At 36.8% G+C, this 24,694-nt stretch overlaps 1 protein-coding gene across 1 annotated transcript in view; it reads left to right on the plus strand.

Moving 5' to 3' along the window:
- The window catches only part of TOPAZ1 (testis and ovary specific PAZ domain containing 1), a 56,251-nt gene that overhangs the window by 12,345 nt on the left and 19,212 nt on the right, over nucleotides 1-24,694 (plus strand). Inside the window, 11 exon segments of the mRNA XM_036267211.1 lie at nucleotides 941-1,065; nucleotides 5,412-5,476; nucleotides 7,753-7,892; nucleotides 10,287-10,372; nucleotides 14,036-14,161; nucleotides 15,896-15,959; nucleotides 18,006-18,157; nucleotides 18,368-18,460; nucleotides 20,109-20,224; nucleotides 22,310-22,376; nucleotides 23,960-24,134. Coding sequence (XP_036123104.1) covers nucleotides 941-1,065; nucleotides 5,412-5,476; nucleotides 7,753-7,892; nucleotides 10,287-10,372; nucleotides 14,036-14,161; nucleotides 15,896-15,959; nucleotides 18,006-18,157; nucleotides 18,368-18,460; nucleotides 20,109-20,224; nucleotides 22,310-22,376; nucleotides 23,960-24,134 — 1,209 coding nt within the window.

The raw sequence follows: 24,694 nt of genomic DNA on the forward strand, positions 1-24,694 counted from the left end.
ATATCTCCCTTCAGGCCTAGTCAAAATAAATTCATTAAAATAGGAAGCTTTTCATTTTTGAGCCTGTTAAGCATATATTTTACAGTTCATTAGTTTTTCTCAGTTGTAATTGCCTTGTTGGCAGATCAGATTTTGAGAAATTTTTTATTTGATTACTTCATAAATAATTTTGTTAGGCTCTGTCTACAAAGGATAGATGATTGACTTTATTTAGCAATTTTTGTACTCTTATTTTGAAATTGAAATATATATATTTAAGTGTTATCACATTTTAAATCTGAGTTCTTTTAAAATTTTTTAATAATTAACATCTAATCATAGGTTTAAATACCTAGATCTTTACAGGAAATAACTTAATTTGAAAGTTAATTTTACTTTGACTTTCAAGTTTTAAAAATATATTGAAAATAGCTGGACATGATCAAGAAAGATTCTTAAATTTATCTTGATATGTCTCAATTTTGTCTTACTGCCAGTTCTTTTTATACCATATAATGGAGTTGTTTGTTTTGTTTCTGTTAATCCTCACCTGAGGATGTTTTTCCATTGAATTTTAGATAGAGTGAGAGGGAGGGATGGAGAGAGGGAGAGAGGGAGAGAGAGAAACATTGATGTGAAAGAGACACATCAGTTGGCTACCACCCTCATGACCCTGACCAAGCCAGGGATCAATCCTCAACCCAGGTACATGCCCTTGACCAAGAATGGAAACCTTCAGTCCAAGGGCCAGTGCTCTAACCACTGAGCCAAACTGGCCAGGCCCATGTAATGGAGTTATTTGATAAAGATGAATAATTGTATAATTTGCTGAAAACTTATTTCATATTTAGCATAATGGACTTTAAAATTCTGAATTCTCACTCATTTTTAGAATAATCTTTGAATGACTTGGTTATTTTGTCATTTGTACTTTCTACAGTTGAATATTATTTCTTTTCAGCAAATGAGGTAAAACATGATTTTAAAGATGCAAACATTTCCTTAGAAGTTACTAATAGGACTTCTCAAAGTGAAAAACTGGGAGACTTCAGTGAACACATAAAAAGTTCAGACTTGGATAAAAAGGTAATAGGGAATTTTTGCCTTTTCTTTTTGATCTAAATAGTGGTAATACAGAAATTCATCTTAACAATGTCATCAGATAACAAGTGTAACTCCTTTTTATTGACTAAAAGAATCATACTCTTCTGGCCACGGAATATATTGCTTAATGTTTTGCATAAGCACAGTAACAGTTTTAGGAACTTGAGAGGGTAAAAAGGTCAGGCCTATGTCCTATAAATCAACCTGTCACTTCTGCTTTTATATACGGTTTTCTGAGAATATTTAGAAATGCTTTCTTATCAATTTTAAACTTATATATGTATATAATATTTATGAATGTATATATGTACATACATACATACACAAACATTTTATACACACACATAACCATATATATTGTCTTTTCCAGAGACCTTCAGGAATAAAGCCATAAAAATAGGACAGTTACTCAGTGCCATACCCTCTTTCCTAGACTTCCCTCCAGATTCTGCCTGCTTTTCATATCTTTTCAGTGTTTTCAGGCAGAGATTTTTTTCTTTTATTTTATCCAGGGTGTATAGTTGCTTTCCGAAGGATTAGCCCAGTAAGAGATAGTTTGCCATTTCTCAAAGTGAACCTATTGTCTATTGTTTTTAATTTTATACAAAGGGTAGCATACCATTCTTTATCTTGCTTTTTGAAACAATATATAATAAAGATTGTTTCTTTTCAATGTATGTAATGATACTTTATTTTTATAATTATATAATTATCCATTGTATGAATATGCTCTCTTCAGCAAGTCCCACTATATCATGATGGACACTGGTTTGTTCCCATTTTTTTGCTATTTAAATATCACTGCAGTATGCATTCTGAGCATAAGGTGTTTTGCATATGTGCAAGCATTTTTGGATTAACTCTTAGCAGTAGGATTGTCAGATTAGCCTACATAGAGATTGCTTTGATTTATACTTCCAACAACATTGAATGAGAATGTCAGTTTTCTCCCCACACACTTATCACCTCAGTATTAAATTTTTCTTTTGTTCATATTTCTAGTTTTACAGATGATTTTTAGTTTTAATTTGCTTTTCTCTAATGACTTGGTTAAGTCTCTTATATGTTTAAAAGCCTTTTTATTTTCCTGTGAACTTTTAAGTTCTTTGTCCATTTTTCTTCTGGGATTGTGATCTTATTTGGTAGGAATAAGCATATCTGTTCTTTGTCTTATGTGGTCGTATTTTTTTCTGTTTTTCATGTGTGTTTTGACTTGGTTTAGGAGCTTTTTACCTTAAAGGAGCTGTTTATTTTTGTTTAGTCAAATCTGTCAGTTTTCTTTTGATATTTGAGTTATAAGCCCTATTTAGAAAAACACTTCCCTATTTCAAGACTAAAAAATTTCTCCCATATTTTCTTATAATGTGTTTTGTTTTTCTTGGTGTTATTTATTATGTTTAAATTTATCAGTCTAAATCTAAAATGTAGCTTCATAGAAAGAATGTAGAAACAATGCAAGCTTTCTCTTTTAATTCTGATGGATGGCTTTTGTGTCTTTTGTATTCTCTTAGCATATAAAAATATTTTAAATGTTTGTATTCAAACCTATTGATACCATAATTCATGGTATCTACCTTAGGTGTCATGCTTAAGTTTTTTCCACCCTGAAAATTATATAAATACCCACTTTTATTTTATATTTGCTAACTTCAGTATCTTTAAATTTTTAATGAACCCAAAAATTCTTTTGGCATGTGATGAATTGGTACCAAGCTTATTTTCTATCCAGTTAACTAGCCTGTTGTTCTATTAATTTATTGAATTATTTCCTCACCAATTTCAAATGCCATCTTTAATATTTTCAAATTTTATATGTAATGATTCCTTTAATTCTCTATTTCATTGATTGCTGAAATCCTGTACCAATATCATACTGTCAGTTATTTGGAAAATAAAAATAGTAAGGGAGGCTTGCTTTCAGAGATACTAAGATGTATTATAAATCTAAAATATTTTTGGCTGTTCTTATATTCTTCTAAGAGTACTTTAAGCTCACACTATAGTTTTATAAGTGTATGAATTAATTTGGGTGGAATTAACATCTTTACCTTTAATATTCTCATCCAGGAACATGGTATATCTTTCTATTAAGGTTTCATATTTCTCAGGTGACTTTTGTAGTTTTTTCTAATTATATACAGTATGCACCATTGTAAAATATGATTATGTACTTTAAAAAAGACTGTTAAGAGAAAAAAATCCTAAGAATTCTCATCACAAGAAGAAACCTTTTTTCTCCTTTTTTTCCTTTCTCTTTATTGTATCTATATCAGAAGATGGATGTTAGTTGAACCTATTATAATCATTGTGCAATATTCGGGGATTGACAAAAGTAGGTTTACAGTTGTTTGTATGGAAAAATAATACAAGAGTAAACTGTGGTTCACATACTCACAACTGTAAACCTACGTTTGCCACCCCTAGTATGTGAATCAAACCATGATGCTGTACACCTTAAACTTATAGTGTTTATGTCAATTATTTCTCAATAGAACTGGAAAATTTTTAGAAAAAATAATATAAGACTTTAAAAAGATATAAGTAATATACTAAGTGACTACCTCTCACTGCTAAAGTCATGGGTGATCTGGGGGATTATTTTCTTGGTGTCTGTTTTTCAAAAGTTTAATATTTGAGCATGTATAACGTTCTTACAGTAATTAGAAACACACAATTCCCAAGACACTAATTGTGAAATGTTTTAAGTATATCAATCTTAAAATACATACAAATATATATATTTTTTTATTATATGATTTTCATGTGGCTCAAAAATTAACTAAGAAATGTTTTTAAAATTATACTGATAGCCCCGGCCGGTTTGGTTCAGCGGTTAGAGCATTGGCCCACAGACCAAAGAGTGGCGGGTTCAATTCCGGTCAAGGGCATGTACCTCAGTTGCAATTTGTCCCCACTCCTGGTTGGGGTCATGCGGGAGGCAACCAATCAATGTGTCTTTCTCACATCAATCCCCCCCCCCCCCACTCCCACTCTATCTGAAGATAAATGGAAAATTATCCTCGGGTGAGGATTAAAAAAAATTATACAGATAAGGGAACATACAGATAAATTTTAACACATTCAGGGGTTTGAGGCTATTTTGTATAATCATTCACTCTATTGTCTGTCACAGAAGAGGGGGTCAAATTTTGATAAAATAATCATTAAAACAAAAAAATACTTACTCTGAAGTCCCTCTTACTGGTCCAGGTACTATTTCCAACGCAGCTTCTTGCCCAGTCACCTAGCTCTTTCACACATATACAGTCTTACACTTTTCCAACAAATATTTATTATCGGTTAAGCTATGATTCAGGATCTTAGGGTAGGATGTACCCAGGTCTGTCTTCACCTCCCTGAGAGAAAGATGGAGGACAGGTCTGGTGCAGCCAGTTCAGATGTTCCCAGGAAACATGTCTTCTCCTGGCAGTCATCACCGGTCGACACCCAATATATGGAGCAAAACACTTATATGCGTGCTGGACCGTTCGAACACAGACATCACCCCCTTTAGCAGTCATTGCCTTCTCACAGGGGTGGAGGTTCAGGTAGTTCTGCCAACAGTTTCTGGGCTGGTTCTGGTTAGGGAAGCAGCTGTCAAAAGGGGTAGTCTGATAGTTCTTGATTTTGGTTTTAATTTCTTCTGCCATGTTGCTGACTCCTAAAGATGCCCCTGAAGCCACAGGCAGTTCTTTGTGACCCTCAGCAAAGACACCTCTGTCTGACCAGAAGCACAATTAAGACCTAAGTACATATAAATATTTCTAATGAAAAATAGCTTTACGTTCATAAGTACCACCTAAAAATAAAAATTACTCAAAGCTTCTTTTCCTTAATGAAAAGAAGCATAACCCTAGCCAGGTATCTCAGTTGGTTAGAGCATCAGCCCGATAAGCCAAGGTTTTGCGTTTGATCCCTGGTCAGGGCATATACAAGAACCAATGAATGCATAAATAAGTGGAACAACAAAAATAAATCTCTTCCCCTCTCACCCTCTCTTTCACTCTCTCTCTCTCAAATCAATAAATAAAATTTTTAAAAAGAAAAGAAACATGACTTTAATTGTTCATAATAATTTGAAATGTTGGCTTGTATAATTAAATGTTATATCTAAAGCTGAGAAAATTAGTTTTTCTCTTAAGCAACAGTTGAAATTCTCTTAAGTCAATATACAGTATTTTAAATAAGATAGAGTAGAATTGTTTCCAGATTGGCCATTAGCCAGTTGTTTAATTCAACATCTAATATATTCTAATAAATCTGGTAAGCCTCAAAGCTTAATATGGAATAGATATTTTCACTTGAACTTTTTAACCATATCTTCACAGTGTAAATTTTCAGACAAAGTTACTGCTAAAGAAGAAAAAGAAATTATGCATGAAGTTTGCAAAAGGTCTGTAACGTAATTTTTAAGTATGTAATTTTAAAACAGTTATTCATGTAATTTGTATCTTGAGTGTTTTTCATTCTCTGCTCTATGTGCGTGGACTACTATGCCATAAGCCACACACGGGCATTATTTAATTAAGGTGTCAGTTATACTTAGATGTCAGGGATATTGTAAGTTACCTTAAGGCTGTGACTACGTTTTTTGAGCCCTTAAAATATTTTATGAGGAAGGCATAAGGAATAATGATAAAAGAATAAAGAATATGTGTGTGACTTTTATGAAGGTAAGAGTGACTGAAATCAGATGAACATAATAGTTTGCAGGTATTTTACATGACTGCAGTGATTAGTACTGAGAGTTACAGTACACTTGCTAGAATATATACAAATACTAAGAGTTGGAGGACACCTTGGAGACCATCTGATCCATCCTCCATCCCCATTTTGCTATTGAGGCCAGAGCACACGCAGATAAGCCAGTGGTTTTCAAAGTGTGATCCTTGGAGCAGCAGCATCATGTGGGAACTAGTCAGAAATACAAATTATTGGGTCCCACCTATGACCTACTGAATCCCACACTCTGGAGATGTGGCCCATGAAACTGGGTTTCAGGAAAGCCACCAGCTGATCAGGATACATGATGAAGTTTAAGAACCATTGTATTAGGGGAAAGCCTAGGTAAGAATTAAGATTGGCACAGAAGCCCAGTATAGTTCATGACCATTTGGAGATCTTAAAGAAAAAAATTATAGGGTTAACTCTTTTTTTTTTTTCTATTAAAAGCATTTTGCTTACAAACTAAAAAGTCATTGCTGCCTGCAGAGTTTCATCATCCCTTTGGCTCTACTGTAATGACCAGAAGTGTGACACTGAGCAAGTCATTACATTACCCTAGGCTTTAGTCATCCAATCAAAAAATAAAAGAATTTTATTAGAGAATCTTTTCCATTTAATAAATTCCATAATTTCTATATCTTTGTTTTATGTTACTAGTTTGTTTTTATTTAATTTGGAGGAGTATTATGTTGGTTGCATATATTAATGATGTCCCAAGTTGGGGAAAGAAGTAAATATATTTTCTATGTATTTCTAAAAATTAAACTCTATTGCTAAGTTTCAACTGTTATTAAGTGTAGGCCCCTCTTCATACTTACTATTTTAATTCTCTTTGGGGGCAGGGAAACCCCAGCTGAAAAAGCTTATTAGAATTGTTTTTAGCCCTGGCCGGTTTGGCTCAGTGGTTAGAATGTCGGCCTGAGGTCCAGAGAGACCCAGGTTCGGTTCCCACTAAGGGCACGTACCTCGGTTGCAGTTTGTCCCCGGCCCTGGTTGGGTCGTGCAGGTGGCGACCACTCGATGTGGCCCTTTCACGTCGATGTTGCGCTCTCTCTCTCCCTCCCACTCTATCTGAACAAAAAATGGAAAAATGTTCTTGGGTGAAGATAAAAAAAAGAATTGTTTTAAAAATAAAATATAATATCTGAGTGATCTTCTAAAACATGAAGTCATTTGTATCTGTCAGTTCTGAGATGCTTCCCACCCTCCCCTTTGCTTGTTATATAGCATCTCACATATTAGAATATAGTCAAAGCTGTTTAAATCAGCAACCAAGAACAGTATGTTTTTTTACCTTCTTCCCAAAGGAAGCTCTCAAGTACATGTATAAATATATTATATATACCTGTCCTTAAGAATAATTTATAATTTACTTATTTTATTGCCATACCAATAAGAGTAATTGAATGATCTTTTCTGGATTGGAATGCTAGGCCAGTTCTTCCTCAAACTTTTGTCTGGCATGATCAAAAATATTCTGCTCTAGTTTTAATCCCACCACCTCATTCCTACCCTACCCCAATCATTTAACAAGCTTTGGTTTTCTAGTTAAAAAGGCAGAAACAGCCTGTTAAAAATACAAAATAATTTGCCCTGGCCAGATATCTTAGTTGGTTAGAGCGTCGTCCCATTACAGCAAGATTGTGGGTTTGATCCCCAGTCAGGACACATATAAGAATCAACCAATGAATACATAAATAAGTGAAACAGCAACAGTCTCTCCGCCCCACCCCCGTTTCCCCTCTTCCTCTCTCTCTCTCTCTCTCTCCCTCCCCCCCACCCCCCACCCCCCCATTTCTCAAAAATCAATAAATAAATACTGGGTAATCATAGTATAACAGTATATAGCATATACATAGCATTAGGTTGTATTTCTACTTAGACTGTCATTTAATGTTTTTGTAATAACTTTAAATTCTGATTTGAGTTTTTCTGCTCACACAGCAAAGATTCTAAAAATGCAGAGATTATGGTTGGTGAATGTCAATTAGCAGCACTGGGCCCCAAACCTCTGTGCTTCTCGCTGCCACCTTTGAATCTGAGTGCTTATCAAGAAGACACATTACTGAAGCCACGGATGAATGGTACTATTTTCTTAATAAAATTCTGTTGGCTTTTTATAATATAGGAACTATACAGGAGATTTTTCTACAAAAAAGAAAATATCAAAATAAGCATAGAATATGTTAAAATTGAAAAGGTTTGTGTACCTTAGTACTTTTGATGGAATAATTTCTGAAGTATCTATTTATGTGATAATGGTAGTACAAGTAAATTATGGTTATACCTACAATTTAGTATTTTAGTTGAGCATTTAGAATGTGTTTTAGAATTTGTGTCAGTTATTTTAATAATTCATAATGCTTTGATAAAAATAAACTAGATTGAAGAATGAATTTAGAAACAATAAAAATCTTTTTGTGTAGCTCACACCTAACTCTTCTGTACCTTCCCACTACTGACTTCATGGAACCTGGTTTTATATACTACAGCAGCAAGCTCATGATGATCACGTGTTTTATCTTGAAAAGCCTTACAGGTTTCATAAGGAAAATTACTGCAAAGCTATGCAGCAAAAACTTCATCTTGTTCCAAATTATATCTGGATGCTGCCAAAGTAAAAAAAGGGGTGGGGGATTATTTAAAATAAAAAACATTTTAATTTTATCTTTTAAAAAAGTTTTTAATGTCCTAATTCTCATTTTAAAAGACCAACATTAAGGGATATGATGCTTGGTGTATTCATCAGCTCAGACTGCAATAACAAAATACCACAGACTGGGTGGCTTAAACAACAAATTCATTTTGTATGGTTCTAGAGGCTAGAAGTTCAAAATCAAGATTCCAGCAGGGTTCTGTTTCTAGCTCTCTTCCTGGCTTACAGATGGCTGCCTTCTTGCTAAGTCCTCACATGGCCTTCCCTTTGGTGCATGTTTGCAGAGAGAGAGAGCAAGCTCTCTGGTGTCTCTTCTTATAAAGACACTGATTCTATTAGATCAGGGCCTCACTCTTTTTACCCAATTCAACCTTAGTACTTCCTTAAAAAGCCCTATCTCCAAATAAAGTCACATTTAGGGTTAGGGCTTGAACATGTGAATTTCACGGGGGCACAGTTCAGTCCAAAGCATCTGGGATCGCAATAGTTTTCTTCCCTTAGAAAAGTTTATTGTGTATAATACTTGTCCGTTTAATCTAAAGACAGTCATTTTAATACAGTGCTCTATGCCGCAATGTAAGGCTTTTAAGAAAGTATCTTCAGCCCGGCTGGTGTGGCCCAGTGGTTGAGCGTCGACCCATGCACCAAGAGGTCATTTGATTCCGGGTCAGGGCACATGCCCCAGTTGTAGGTCCAATTGCAGTCGGGGACACGCAGGAGACGGCCAGTCAGTGTTCTCTCTCATTAATATTTCTATCTCTCTCCCTTTCTTTCTATCTAAAAATCAATAAAGAAAAAAAATTTTTTTAAGAAAATATCTTCAGCCCTGGCCGGTTTGGTTCAGCGGTTAGAGCGTCGGCCTGCGGTCCTGAGAGACCCGGGTTCGGTTCCCGCTAAGGGCGCGTACCTCGGTTGCAGTTTGTCCCTGGCCCTGGTCGGTTGTGCGGGTGGCAGCCACTCGATGTGTTCCTTTCACATTGATGTTTCTCTCTCTCTCTCTGTTCCTCTCTCTTCCTCCCACTCTACCTGAACAAAAAATGGAAAAATGTCCTCGGGTGAGGATAAAAAAAAAAAAAAAAAAGAAAATATCTTCAGTCCTAGCTGGTTTGGTTCAGTGGTTAGAGTGTCAGCCCATGGACCAAAGAGTGGGTTCAATTCCAGTCAAAGGCACGTACCTCAGTTGTGGTGCAGTCCCCGGCCCTGGTTGGGGTCATGCGGGACACATCGGTGTTTCTCTCTCTCTCTCTCTGCCTCCCCCGCCTCACTCTATCTGCAAATAAATGGAAAATATCCTCAAGTGAGGATTTTTTTAAAAAGAAAGAAAGAATTTTCAGCTTATAATAAATTTTAAATACAGATCTGGAAATACTTAAGGAGCCTAATTAATGTAAATCACTCTATATTTCACACCCCATAGCAGCCAGTGAATTGACTGAATAGTTCCAAGTGAAACTTTATTTATTTATTTATTTATTTATAGCCTCACCTGAGGACATTTTTCTGCATTTATCTTCAGAGAGAGCAGCAGGAGACAGAGAAGGGAGGAAGAAAAAGAGAGAAACATCGAGTGGTTGAGAGAGAGACATCGAGTGGTTGCCACCCGCATGACCCCAACTGGGGCCGGGGACAAACTGCAACCAAGGTATGTGCCCTTAAAGGGAACCAATCCCAGGACTCTCTGGTCCACAGGCCGATGCTCTAACTGCTGAGCCAGACCAGCCAGGGTCCAAGTGAAACTTTAAAGCAGATAGTAATTTCATTGCATTTCTTGAAAATGAGGTGTAACCTATTGATGTGTTATGTCATTCTTAATCATTTTTAGATTTCAGATTTTCAGGACAACATTGTGACCTAAAGTTGCAGAATCCTGAAACCTGTGAAATGTTTACAAGGGAAAAGATTATAAGGGTAAGTCCCCCATTTAAAATAATAATCTGCCCAGCTGGAATGGCTCAGTTGGTTGAATGTCATCCCATGCACCCAAAGGTTGTTGATTGATTCCCCGTCAGGGCATTTACCTGAGTTTCAGGTTTGATCCCCAGTGGGGGAGCCTCCGAAGACAACTGATTGTTTTTCTTCCTCTCTCCCTCCCTTCCTCTTTCTAAACATATCCTCAGGTGAAGATTTAAATATATATGTATAAAATAATAATAATATAATCAACTTAGAAAGCACATACTTTGGGCCTTTCTGGTTGTATTATTCCCTATCATTTTTTTTTTTTTTCCAAATCTTTATTGTTGGATGTAAAATGTATTACAGATATTCCACATTTTTACCCCATTGACCCCCTCCTCCCCACTCCCGCCCCCCTCCCAACTTTTCCCACACTATTGTTTGTGTCCATTGGTTATGCATATAAGTTCTTTGGTTTATTTCTTCCCACCACCCCCCAACCCCTTTCCCTTTGAGGTTTGTCAGTCTAGCAATGAATTTGTGCTTCTTAATCCCTTCACCTTTTTCACCCATTCCCCCAACCCCCTTCCCAACTGGCAACCAACAAAATGTTCTCTGTATCTATGAGAATGTTTCTGTTCTTCCTGTTCATTTTGTTTGTAGATTCCATTGTTGGTAGATATGTATTCATTGCCATTTTGTTCATACATTTTATCTTTTTCTTTAAAAAGACCCTTCATCATTTCATATAATAACGGTTTGGTAGTGATGAACTCCTTTAACTTTTTCTTGTCTGGGAAAGTTTTTATATGTCCATCGATTCTAAATGACAGCTTTGTAGGATAGATTGTAGGTTCTTGGTTTTCATCACTCTGAATATTTCTTGCCACTCCCTTCTGGCCTGCAAAGTTTCTTTTGAGAAATCAGCTGACAGCCTAATGGGAACTCCCTTGTAGGTAACTAGCTGCCTTTCTCTTGCTGCTTTTAAGATTCTCTCTTTGTCTTGAACCTTTTGCATTTTGATGATGATGTGTCTTGGTGTGGGCCTCTTGGGGTTCATCTTGTTTGGGACTCTCTGTGCTTCCTGGACTTGTATGTCTGTTTCCTTCACCAAGTTAGGAAAGTTTTCTGCCATTATTGTTTCAAACAGGTTTTCGATTTCTTGTTCTCTCTCTTCTCCTTCGGGCACCCCCAAGATGCGAATGTTGGCACGCTTGAAGTTGTCCCAGAGGCTCCTTACACTATCCTCATTTTTTTGGATTCTTTTTTCTTTTTGCTGTTCTGATTGGGGATTTTTTGCTTCCTTATATTCCAAATCGATGGTTTGCTCCTTGGATTTACGTACTCTATTATTGAAGCTGTGTAAATTATTCTTTATTTCAGTTAATGCCTCCTTCAATTCTAACTGTGTATCCATGATTTCTGACTGCTCCTTTTTTATGCTCTTGAGGCCCTCCTTAAGTTCACTGAGGTTCTCACTAAGTTCATTGAGCATCCTTATAAGTAGTATTTTGAACTCAGTATCTATTAGGTTGCTTATCTCCCTTTCGCTTATTTCTTTTATTGGGGTTTTGTTCTGTTCTTTCATTTGGGACCTGTTTCTTTGTCTCCTCATTTTGGCTGCCTCTCTGTGTTTGTTTCTGTGTATTACTTAATGAGAGGTATGGGGCTCGCTGAGACCCGATGTTGCTCGTTTGAAAGAATTTAGGGAAAACCTGAAGCAGGATCCAAGACCGGCCAATCCTATGGTTAAGCAAGTGGCAACAGCTTGGGTGGGCTTGAAAGTTGTGTGGGGCGGGGCGGGGCCTCAGGGAGTCAGCAGGGCGGGGCTACCAGTGTGAGCCAGGTTGCTGGAGTCCCAGATATGGCCGCTGTCTGCCGCCCCAGGGAAGGACTCACCAAAGGAACAAAGGCCTCTGACAGCACGTTTGTCCCCGAGGAAGCCCCCTCTCCAGCCCTCGCTCCAGTGCCAAACAGCTCAGTTCTTCCCTGTATGTCTCTGGCGCCCCTCGAGCTGCCTCCCCTCCAAGCTTAGAGGGAGAGAGTCCGATGAGTCCATGCGCGGGCCCTTTAAGGAGCTGCCTGGGGCTCCAGCCGCCTCAGCCTCCCTGAGCCTCAGTTTCCGCCGGTTTTTCCAGCCAGAAGTTATGAGGACTCTCTTCCTGGCACTGGAACCCTGAGCGGGGCACCTGGTGTGGGATGGGGACCTCTCAGTCCTCAGGAAGAACCTTCCCAGCCGCAGGAGACTCCTGATTTTTATCCACCACACTTGGGTGTGGGACCAGCCCGTCTCGCCACCGCCACCGCCGCCACCCCTCGCGCGCCCCTCCTACCAGTCTGGATGTAGCTGCTTTTTTAAATTCCGTAGCTGTAGGACTTCCATTCAGCTTGATTTCAGGCGGTTTTGAATGATGGTTGTTCTGTAGTTTAGTTGTAACTTTGATGTGGTTGTGGGAGGACGCGATACCGAGTTTACCTACCCGCCATCTTGACTGGAAGTCCCCCTATCATTTTTTAATGATAAAAAAATGTTGCAGCCGCCCTGGCTGGTTTGGCTCAGCGGTTGGAGCGTTGGCTCACGGTCCAGAGAGACCCGGGTTCGGTTCCTGCTAAGGGCATGTACCTCAGATGCAGTTTGTCCCTGGCCCTGGTTGGGTCGTGCAGGTGGCAGCCACTCTATGTTCCCTTTCACGTCAATGTCTCTCTCTCTCTCTCTCTCTCTCTCTCTCTCTCTCCCTCCCTCCCTCCCTCCCTCCCTCTTCCTCTTCTCTTCCTCTTCCTCTCTCTCCCTCTCTGAACAAAAAATGGAAAAATGTCCTCGGGTAAGGTTAAAAATAAATGTTGCAGCCATTGTATGGATTTTGAATTGGGGTTGGTGGTAAGAGGCAGAAAGTGCATAGTGATTCAGAGAATATTCACAAATAACTTAGGAGGTTAAAAGCAGAAGAGGGGGTAGATATCCAAAACAGAAAATAAAGGATGAATATTCTGTGATGAAAGGGAATATAGAGCAATTTATAGAAGTTTGTCACAGAAAGCTTTGACTCTGTCATTTGCCTTTTTCTGTTAATTCGAAAAGCTAAGGAAAATTTTGAATCTAATAAACGCATTTGAAATATGATGCACATTATAATAGAATTAGCTTTTTGTGAAAGGAAAAGGGGCAGGTAGCTACACAAGCAGGAAGAGGGAATATATAAGCTTTTAAAAACACTAATAATGCCCGGCCGGTGTCGCTCAGTGGTTGAGCGTCGACCCATGCACCAAGAGATTGCCATTTCCATTCTGGGTAAGGGCACGTGCCCAGGTTGTGGGCCCAGTTCCCAGTGGGGGGCATGCAGGAGGCGGCCAGTTGATGTTCTCTCGCTCTTGGTGTTTTTATCTCTTTCTCCGTTCCTCTCTAGGTCAATAAAGAAAAAATATTTTAAAAAAACACTAATAACTGATGGACTATTTTACATTAAAGGAAATTACAAAAATTCAGACAGCTCACTTGATTTTTTTCATTATTTTTAAAAATGTAAATTGTTTGAAGTTTTATTTTTTGAAATCAGCAAGCAATTTGTCTTGATACTGTTTTGGGTATATATTTCTGATTGCTTCAAATGTTTTCTCACTTGAATATAATAAGTATTTTACATTTAACACAGAAAGGGAATCGGTCTTATTTTATAGGTGTTTCAGAAGCCCCTAGGATTGATGATACCACATAAATATTGCAAATTTCATTTTAATACATTACGTGGCTGTGAGAGATCACAATGCAAATTTGCTCATGTGCCTGAGCAAGGGGATGAAAAGGTAAAGTATGTAAAGTCTTTGAAGTAGAGATTGTTTTAATAACCATCTCAGTCATGTTTTAATTTAGATTTTCATTGGCTCCTAATAGATGAGCTTTGCCTAATTTTTTGCTTTATATAAATGAATCATATAATGTATTCTTTTGTTTCTGATTTCTTTGGCTCAATATTTTCGGGATTCATCTGTTTTTACTTAATTGTAGACATTTCTTGTTCATTGCTACATAATATTGAAATTCCATTGTCTGAACATATCAAAGTATATTAGTTGATATACTTTTGATGGGCATTTGGGTAGTTTCTAAATTTGGTAATTATAAAGAGTGATGCTGTCTGTTCTTCTGTATGTCCTTTGGTGAACATATGTACACATTATGATGGGTTATACTTAAAATTAGAATTGCTAGGTCATAGGATGTGCATAGGTTCGACTCTAGTAAACATGGCCAAACATTTCCACAGTAGTTTATATTCTCATCAGCAATGTCTGAGAGTTCTGGTTGCTTCACATCTTCCCCAGCTCTTGGTATTATCAGCCTTTTAATTTTAGTCATTCTGGTGGGTGGGGAGTGATGCCTTCCCTGATCATTCATGAAGGTGAGCAGCTTTTCAAAATATTTATTAGACATTTGGATATCCACTTTTAGGAAATATCTAAATATTTTGCCTATATTCTATGAGAATGTCTTTTTCTTATCTGTTTCAAGAATTTTTTACATATTCTGCATACAAGTTGTTTGTTGGAAATTATATATCAGATACTTTTAACTACTTTACAAGTTGCCTTTTCTCTCTCTTAAAAGTGTGTTTTGCTAAAAACAAAATTTCTTAATTTTTTTGCCTTTTTTTTCTTTTATGCTGTTAACTTTTTGCATCTGTCCTATTGAAGAAGTCTTCGTCAAAATCATGAAAATGTTTGTTCTTCCTTTAAAAAGTTTTATTGTTTTCTTTTTTGCATTTAAAAGTCTAAGCCTTCCAGAATTGATTTAGTTTATGATGTGAAGTCAAGATACATTTCCCCCCTATGTGGATCCCAAGATTACCTAACACTATTTACTAAAAAGACTTTTTCCCCACTGCACTTCAGTGTCACCATGTCATAAATCAGCTGATTGTATATGAGAGGGTCTATTTCTAAGTGCTCTGTTCTAATCCACTGGTCAATGTGTTTATCCTTGAGTCAGTAAATGTGGGGTTTTTTTTTTTTTACTTTACTATTTTTTATTTATTTATTTTTTTATTAATTTTTGTTACAGATGTTTCTCCTTTTCCCCCCACTGATCCCCCCTCCCTTTCCCTCCCTGCCCTTTCCCAAGTTTGTTGTTGCAGACTGGTGCAGCCACTATGGAAAACAATATGGTGTTACCTCAAAAAATTAAAAATTGAACTTCCATGTGTGGTTTTTTTTTTAATAATCTAAATAAGGTTTATTTTAATATTCAAGGATTTTCCTCCCCTCTTTAGTTGCTTATAATTTTGACTGTTTCCTTGACTCTTTCTTTGACAGAGCTTCTCTAATTAAAGTTTTTGTAATGAATTCAGCATATATTTCAGATCTGAGTTAATCTAATGTCAGCTTCTTTATTCCATTGCTTTAAGTTCACTTTTAAACATTGGATAAAAGTTCACTTTTAAACATTTCAATCCTATCTTTTAAGCATAAAGATAGGATTGAAATGTGTATAGTTTTTATAAAATAGAAAAGGTAATTTTACATTTTTTCTGACTTTTACAGGTTTGCATGGATGTATTTAAGAAATATATAAGTATTAACGAGCTGTGTTTACTACAACGTGCAGGTTTGAGACAATGGAATGATTACTGTAAATTCTTTCATGTGTTTCCAACAGTGTTCTGTTGTGTCTTATAATATGAAAGTAGTTTAGTACTTCTAAGTATGAAAACCAAATGCCTTCGCCCTGACCAGTTTTGCTCAGCGGTTAGTGCATTCGCCTGTGGTCCAGAGAGACCCGGGTTCGGTTCCCGCTAAGGGCACGTACCTCCGTTGCAGTTTGTCCCCAACCCTGGTTGGGTTGCATGGGTGGCAGCCACTCGATGTATCCCTCTCATGTCGATGTTTCTCTCTCTCTTCCTCTCTCCCCCTCTCACTCTATCTGAACAAAAAATGGAAAAATGTCCTCAAGTGAGGACTGAAAAAGAAAGAAAAGAAAACCAAATGCCTTAGAATAGCTCTGTTGGTCTTAGAAAGAATTACAAATAAGTGCCCTGGCCCTGGCCAGTTTGGCTTAGCGCTTGGAGCATTGGCCTGCAATTCAAAGAGTCGTGGGTTCGATTACGGTCAAGGGCACATACCTTGGTTGTGGTTTAGTTCCCGGCCCTGGTCGGGGTCATGGGGGAGGCAACCAGTCGATGTGTCTCCCTCACATTGATGTTTCTCTCTCCCTCTCTTTCTCACTCTGTCTGAAAATAAATGGAAAAATATCCTTGGGTGAGGATTATAAAATAAAATAAGTGCCCTGGCCAGGTAACTCAGTTGTTTGGAGCATCAGGCTGTACACCAAAAGATTGTGGGTTCAAGTCCCAGCCAGGGCACGTACCCTAGGTTGCAGGATCTATCCCCATTTGGGATGTGTATAAGAGGCAACTGATCAGTGTTTCTCACATCAATGTTTCGCTCCCTCCCTCTCCCTCCTTCCTTCTTTCCCTCTTCCTGCCTTCCTCTCTCTAAAAATCAATAAAAACATATCCTTAAGTATTAAAAAACAAAAGGAGAAATTATATTACTATTTTAATTTAAATTTTAAAAGTATTTAATGACAAAAAGAATTAGGGGTACATGTTAATTAGTGGACTAACACTAATAAATTCTTTGCAACTATGCCTTCTTAAACATTTGCAGTTTCAGTTTTATTAATAATTTATAGTAGCAGACATTGAATTTCCCATGTTATCAGTTTATCTGCTTTTTATATAGGCAACTATACAGATACTGCAAAGTGAATAGCAGGAAGAATTTTTCTGTATGTGCCCTGGAAAAAGATTGTAGTCTATAAAGGAACTTTGAAATAAAGCTGAATATTATCATAATGTAATTACCGACTGTATTACCAACTGTCCCAAGCAGCACCAAGTAATCCAGAGAGTAATAAGTATTCTGGGCAGAAATAATTAACACAAAAATAAAACCCAAAGTATTTTTACTAAAGCAGTTTCAGATAAAATGTATAAGATTTTGACCTGAGAAATTTGGGAATTGGGAAAAAATAATCAGTGAAGTGATCTCAATTAAAATAAATTTAGTAAAATTAATGAGCAAAAATTAGAAATGTTTTAAGTGTAGAAAATTGATTAAGGAATTGACATTTAAAAACTACTTTTGCAAAGGAAATTACTCAATGTTGTAATTTTTAGTAGACTGTTCATAATCATAAATTGGAATAAAAAAATGTCCCCAGGGTCAACATGTTGGTGGGGTTAAAACAACAAGAAGGGGTATATGTCAAAATAGTCTACATCCATCCCCAAATCATACAGCTTCTCATTCTTGACCAGACCACTGCCTGAAGACTTCCTAGAAGTGTGGCTTCCTGGGAGTTCATGTTGAGACCATGATATATGAGGCAGTTGGATCTTTTGTTTATGGAGAGCACATGAGTTAGCTTCCAATCTAGTCCCTAACATGCCTGGTTGACTTTGCATGTCATTGCCATTAACTTTTGCTTTAAATTATTTTCATCAAATATTTCTGATACTGGAAATGTACCTTTTAAGAAAATGAATTTCTACTACTTAATCTTTACAAATAGAAAAATTGTCCAACTTAGAAAAGATGAATGAATATCTTAAAAGTAGCAAATGACTTCAATATTTTTTTTTATTTTCAGTAAATATGTTTATGGAATACTACAGAAAGTTTCCTCCCGGTATACACTTTGATTTGCAAGTGCTAAATGACCTTCTGAATTCTTTACTCAAACATTGTTTATTGAAAGAAGTATTTCAGGTAGTGAACCTCAGCATAATGGTTAACACGCTGGTAAGTAACCTGAAAATATATAATTTCTAATATTTTAAGTTAATTCCTTTGTTATAGTTCTTATTTGTATAATTTAGTGGTTCAATTTCCATATTTATTGAATACTCCCTAGAGAACACTTGTGTTTTTCAGCATGAATGAATTTGAGACACTTAAAATGTACTGAAGGAAGACATGAAAATGAGTGTAATTTTTTTTTGTTTTATCCAGCCTGCTCTGAAAATATTACTAGAAATATTTGAGTATGTGGCAACTATGAAATTAAGGAGTGCTGTACCTGTTTTAATTGATATCTTTTGCAAGGTATGATTTTGTTTTATCTCTTTTAACCTCTGATAGTGAATCATCAACAAAAAGAAAATAGTGATTTAGGAAGAAATAATGATTTTCAAGAAAAGCATTAAACTGCCTTTAATTCACATTCTTAATGCCAAAGAATTCTATTTTCAGAAATGTTTATTTTCTCCTGAAATAGGGTTTATAAACAGACTTCAATGACTGACAGGCTTTCCCCTTAAATCAATAGTTTTAAGCACTTCAGGTGGCTTCTTTCTAGTTAATGAACTGTCCTCATATCTACACCTTAAGGATGATTACAGAAAATTTTTCTCTTACAAAAGATTTAAGGTCATTTCTAACAAAAATAAATATATAAATAGAAAATCATGACCAAAACAAAAAAAGTAAATAGGAAATAGTGGCTAGAAATTAATTTTATATTTGGCATAAACAATAAAAAATTATAGCTCTCTAAAAATATGTTAAAAATTTTACTCTTGGCCCTGGCCGGTTTGGCTCAGAGCGTCGGCCTGCAGTCCAGAGAGACCTGGGTTCGGTTCCTGCTAAGGGCACATACCTCGGTTGCAGTTTGTCCCCGGCCCTGGTTGGTCATGCGGGTGGCAGCCACTCGATGTGTCCCTTGCACATCGATGTTGCTCTCTCTCTCTTCCTCTCTCTCCCTCCCACTCTATCTGAACAAAAAATGGAAAAATGTCCTCGGGTGAGAATTAAAAAAAAAAAATTTACTTTTGTTGCCCTGGCCTGATTGGCTCAGCGGTTAGAGCATTGGCCCGTGGACCAGAGAGTCCTGGGTTCAGTTCCCGCTAAGGGTATGTACCTTGGTTGCAGTTTGTCCCCGGCCCCAGTTGGGGTTGTGTGGGTGGCAACCACTCAGTGTATCTCTCTCACATCGATGTTTCTCTCTTCCTCCCTCTCTCCCTCCCACTTTATCTAAGGATAAATGCAAAAATGTTCTCGAGTGAGGATAGGGAAAAAAAGTTTTACTTTTGTTGAATACCTCCTTGTATTTGGTACCATGCAGCCATCCCTTTCAGAACCGGCCTAATAGCAGGAAACCCCTCATTTTCTTTGGGAAGCAGCATTGGAATTAGTCTCGCAGAAGAACAAACATTTCAGTGAATACCTGTAGTTTCACATTATAAAACTTGACAGAATTACTTGCTTGGACATTTTTTTAATCATAAATTACTGATCACCTCTAGTAGTTGTAAAAAACCTGTTTGACACTTCTCAGGAAGTTTACAATCAGGGATAAGGTATGCATCAGTGCTACACTAAAAGATGGAATGAGTACCAAACAAGGGGTAAAGTGACAAAATTGTCGAGATAACTTGGAGAAAAGGGAGAATATTCAAGTTTCAAATTCAAATGACTGTTTTTACTTTTTTTTTTTTAATTCTTGAAGTAAGGTGTTTTATTGTGGCTCTCAAATATTTGAAGAAAGTATGATTGAAATTTTTAAAGAAGTTTTAATTCTACTTGTCTGTATTTCTCTTCTTCCATCAGTCTTTGTTGTTTCACACACCTAAGAAATGCTTTCTTTTAAGATATTCATCTTTCTTAAATTGGACAGTGGTTTTCAACTCTTTTATGTTTTTATAAGAATGACTACAGTAAGACTAAGGAAAAAAATGTTTTTTCTCTTCTACAGCTTGTTGAAGCGGGGATGGTGCTTGACCCAGAACACTTTAACTATATTGTTAAGCTCTTACACCAAGTACAGGCCTCCCAACAAGAAATAACTGCAGTTCTGGAAATGAAATCCAGGTAAGAAAAATCATTATAATTAAGGCTAAAATATATGTATATTTTGGTGTGGACCTATAAAGGATGAAGGCAAAGCACTTATCACTGTACAGATGTGCAAACATCTAGTTACCCAGTGTAAGCCTTTCTCCCATCTCTTGGCTATGCCTTACTTACATTGTCATTAGTCAAGCTGCCTCTAGCCAACCCTCCTGGCCAGCCTCACCAGATCTTTCTCAGTACCTGGTTTCATCTCAGTGCCTGGCACATCAAGTATAAAAGGAATCTCTCATCCTCTGGTTCACAACTTAATTCCACTGCATGAACTCTTTCCTTCTCTTGTCATGTTAGCTAAATAAAATATGTTAATACCTCTCTTTCAGTCTTTCTCTCATTGCTTTTTCTGTTCAGCTTATAGACCTCCAAAGACCTTTATAAAAAAAAAAAAAACACAAAACCTGCCATGGCCGGTTTGGCTCAGTGGTTAGAGCATTGGCCTGCAGTCTGGAGAGACCTGGGTTCGGTTCCTGCTAAGGGCACGTACCTCGGTTGCAGTTTATCCCCGGCCCTGGTTGGGTGGCAACCACTTGATGTGTCCCTTTCACGTCGATGTATCTCTCTCTCTCTCTCTCTGTCCCTCCCACTCTATCTGAACAAAAAATGGAAAAATGTCCTCGGATGAGGATAAAAAGAAGTTTTTCTTCCTTATTCCTACTCCCCATTTCTATTCCCTCCTCCTTTCTATTCCTTTTCTGTCGCTTCATTGGAAGTAACCAGTCTTTTAGTTTTGAGTTAGTCTTTCTTATAATGAGCAGGTATATATACATATTTTTTCTTATATTTATTTCTAACATAAAGGATAGCATACAAAAACTATTCTTTTCAACTTTGCTTTTCTTACTCAGTGTATCTTGAAAATCAATCTAAATCAGTTCATAAAGAGATTCATTATTTTTTTTATAAATGCAAAATACTCTATTGTATGGATGTCCTATAAATTATGGGTATTTCGCCCTGGCCAGTTTGGCTCAGCGGTTAGAGCGTCGGCCTGCGGTCTGGAGAGACCCGGGTTCGGTTCCCGCTAAGGGCACGTACTTCAGTTGCAGCTTGTCCCCGGCCCTGGTTGGTCGTGCGAGTGGCAGCCACTCGATGTGTCCCTTCACGTCGATGTTTCTCTCTCTCTCTCTCTCCTTTCCTCTCTCTCCCTCCCACTCTATCTGTACAAAAAATGGAAAAATATCCTCGGGTGAGGATAAAAAAAAAAAAAAAAAAAAAAAAAAAAAAAAAAAAAATTATGGGTATTTCAGTTCTCTTCAGTTTGTTGCAATAAAAACAGCACTTGTTTTTTGTTGATTTATTGATGGTAGCCATTCTCTTTGATTAGTGATGTTGAGCATTTTTTCATACCTCCATTGCAATACTCTTAGTTTAATGGTACCTTTTTCTTTCCCTTTTTTCTTCTTATCCTCATTTCAGTTGCCAAAGGGGCTTCTCCTTTTCATTTTTGTCTTTTTTTCCCCCCTCTCCCAAAAGCTATGTATTTCAGATTGCCTTCTTTAAGGTTTGTGTTCTACCCTACCCCAGACACTTTTTTTAATTTTCTAAATTTTTTAGCATTTTCAAACTTAGTATAGACTTAGTCTTTGTAGTGGTATTTTTTTAAATCAATGTTAGATCCCTCTAGTAGTTTCCCTTTTTGGTTCTCCCCATAGGTTTTTTTTACTTTGCTTTTGTATTGGTCTGACTTTGCTTGTGGAGCTTTGAGGGTGGAGTGGGAACAGTAGAGATCAAGTGCTGTGTTTTAATATTTTTCCTCTTTTTATTCACAATAATTTTGAAGCTTTGGCATGCTCTGTCTTCAAGTTAGGCTGAAGGTATGGTTTTGTATGGAATTTCCTTTTTCCTCCTTGTTGCCTATGGTTTGGGGAACTGGTGTGAAATATGTATTTATGTAGTTGACATTTTTTAGCTCTAAAGAATTTTTATTGTATATTAATGCATTCATTTTCCTCTAGTCTCTTAGGTATAAACTGTAAAATAAATGAATTAGGAGCAATAGTGATTGGGGGGGGGGGTGAATTAATTAACACTTTTTTATTGTTTAAGGTTACAAATGAAGCAATTTAAAAAGAACCGGACCTGTGATTTAGATTCAGCCTTGAATGAAATAGAGGTATAACACTTATTTTTTAAATAAATTGCTGGGATCTTAGGTCAGACGCTTTGAATGGTAACCCAATTTTAGAAAAAGTTTTAGAAATGTAGCTGTTACAGAGAAAAAAATGATCAAGGAAAATAAGTTTAATTTTTTAAAATACTTTGAAATGCAAACATAATTTCTAGAATTGTGGACGGTCCTAAAAATAATTCTGGAAATAGTTTCAAAATTAACTTACATTAAGGTGTAATGATCTGAAGCTTAGCCTTTATTTTTTGATTTTTATATTTTTAGAGAGAAAGAGGAAAGGAGAAACATTGATTTCTTGTTTTACTTCTTTATGATTGGTTGGTTTTTTTTGTTTTTTGTTTTTTTTTAATCCTAACCAGAGGACATATTTTTACTGATTTTCAGAGAGAGAGGAAGGAAGCGAGCGAGAGAGAAACATTGATGTTAGAAACATTGATCAGTTGCCTCTTGTATGCCCCCGACCTACATATGTGTTCTGACCAGGAATCAATTCCACAGCTTTTTGAATTATGGGATAATGTTCCAAGCAACTGAGCCACCTTTCAGGGTTCACTGGTTGATTTTTATATGTGCCCTGACTGGAGGTCGAACCCACAACAGTGTATCAGGCTGATGCTCTAACCAACTGAGCTACTCGGCCAGGGCTTAAAGCTTAGCCTTTAATTCTTGTCACTGGCAGACTCACTCAGTGCACAAGAAAGTTGGCTTACTTGTCATTGTTCATGGATGGCTGCAGTGTGTGAAATGATGGGAAAGCTAAGATCAGTTTGTGCACTGGCCCAGCATTTAGAGTATAGGAAATAGGGTGCTTTAAGGGTGATTTTATTTTTTATCCTCTCCTGAGGACATCTTTTGCATTTATCTTCAGATAGAGTGGGAGGGAGCGAGGGGGGAAGAGAGAGAAAGAAACATTGATGTGAGAGAGACACATCGAGTGGTTGCCACCCATATGAGCCCAACCGGGGCCAGGGACGAACTGCAACCGAGGTACGTGCCCTTAGTGGGAACCGAACCCAGGGCTCTCTGGTCTGCGGGTCGACGCTCCAACTGCTGAGCCAAACTGGCAGGGCAATTTTACATTTTAATTTAAGATAATTTTTGTACTCATCTAGTACTTGTTGGTCTAGTCTTAGTGTTTATATCCTTGAAATAATTTTTTGTTGGTTGGTGTGGAAAACTATGTCTTAGTTTATAATAGAAAATAATAGTAAGATAGTAAGTTTACTTTTCAGAAATTTACTTTGTAGCCCCCTTTTGTAGAAGAAATTTCATAAAATTTATCTCTGTCTAGTTCAGGTTTGGGGGTGACATCATTAAGTACATTAGGAACTAGATAATTAAAATAAATGTACATTTCTATCTAGATTATAAAGGCTCTGCAGTAGTCAGAAAAGCAAATTATACAATAGCATGTTATTGATGTAACTCTTGTCAGTAAGTTTGAGATTTGCAGACACTGTCTTTTTAGTTTCTGTACATCTAATGCCTGCATATGCCTACCCAATAATATGTTTGTATAAATGACAGCTTTCTTTCTTTTTCTGTTTTGTTTTTAATAATTTTGATAGCATTGTAAAGAAAAAGGTGACTGGACCAAATTGGGAAATTTATACCTTAAGGTAAAAATGGACTGTGAAAAATTTGCAGATTTCCAGAGGTTTTGTATTTGTGTAGCTGAAACACTAACAAAAGGCTATACTGAAGAGAGACCAGGTGTTCCATTTTGTGAATTTGCCGAAACAGGTAAAATGTCACTGTTTTGCTCTGAGTCTTGTGTGTTAAGGTGATGTAATGTTCTTAACAGGAATGTAAAGCTCTTAATATTTTCCATGTTGAGGATAAGTTAATATTATAGGTTTCAGACACTTCTGGTTATAAATTTTTTCATCTATTTATTGTTAGAGTAATGATATAAGATCAAAAATTGGTGTTTTATGTCAGATGTGTTTCATGTTCATTTTTTTTTTTGTTCAGATTAATAAAACTATTGTTAGCAAATTACATTGGAGCACCTGAACTTTTCAGTCATTATAGTTGTTACAATCTTCACTAATTCAAGTCGCCAAAATTCATATTTTTTAAAACTTTTTCTCAACATGAGCTCTTCACTGATATATTCTTTATCAGGGGTTGGCAAACCTTTTCTGTAAAGAACCAGATAGTAACTGTTTTAGGCTTTGTGCATATCACATATGATCTATGTCACATAGTTTTGTTTTCTTCTCAAACAACCCTTTAAAAATAGCCCTGGCCGGTTTTGCTTGGCGGTTAAAGCATCGGCCTGCGGTCCAGAGAGACCCTGG

Source organism: Molossus molossus, unplaced genomic scaffold, assembly GCF_014108415.1.
Source record: "Molossus molossus isolate mMolMol1 unplaced genomic scaffold, mMolMol1.p scaffold_m16_p_18, whole genome shotgun sequence".
NCBI lineage: Eukaryota > Metazoa > Chordata > Mammalia > Chiroptera > Molossidae > Molossus > Molossus molossus.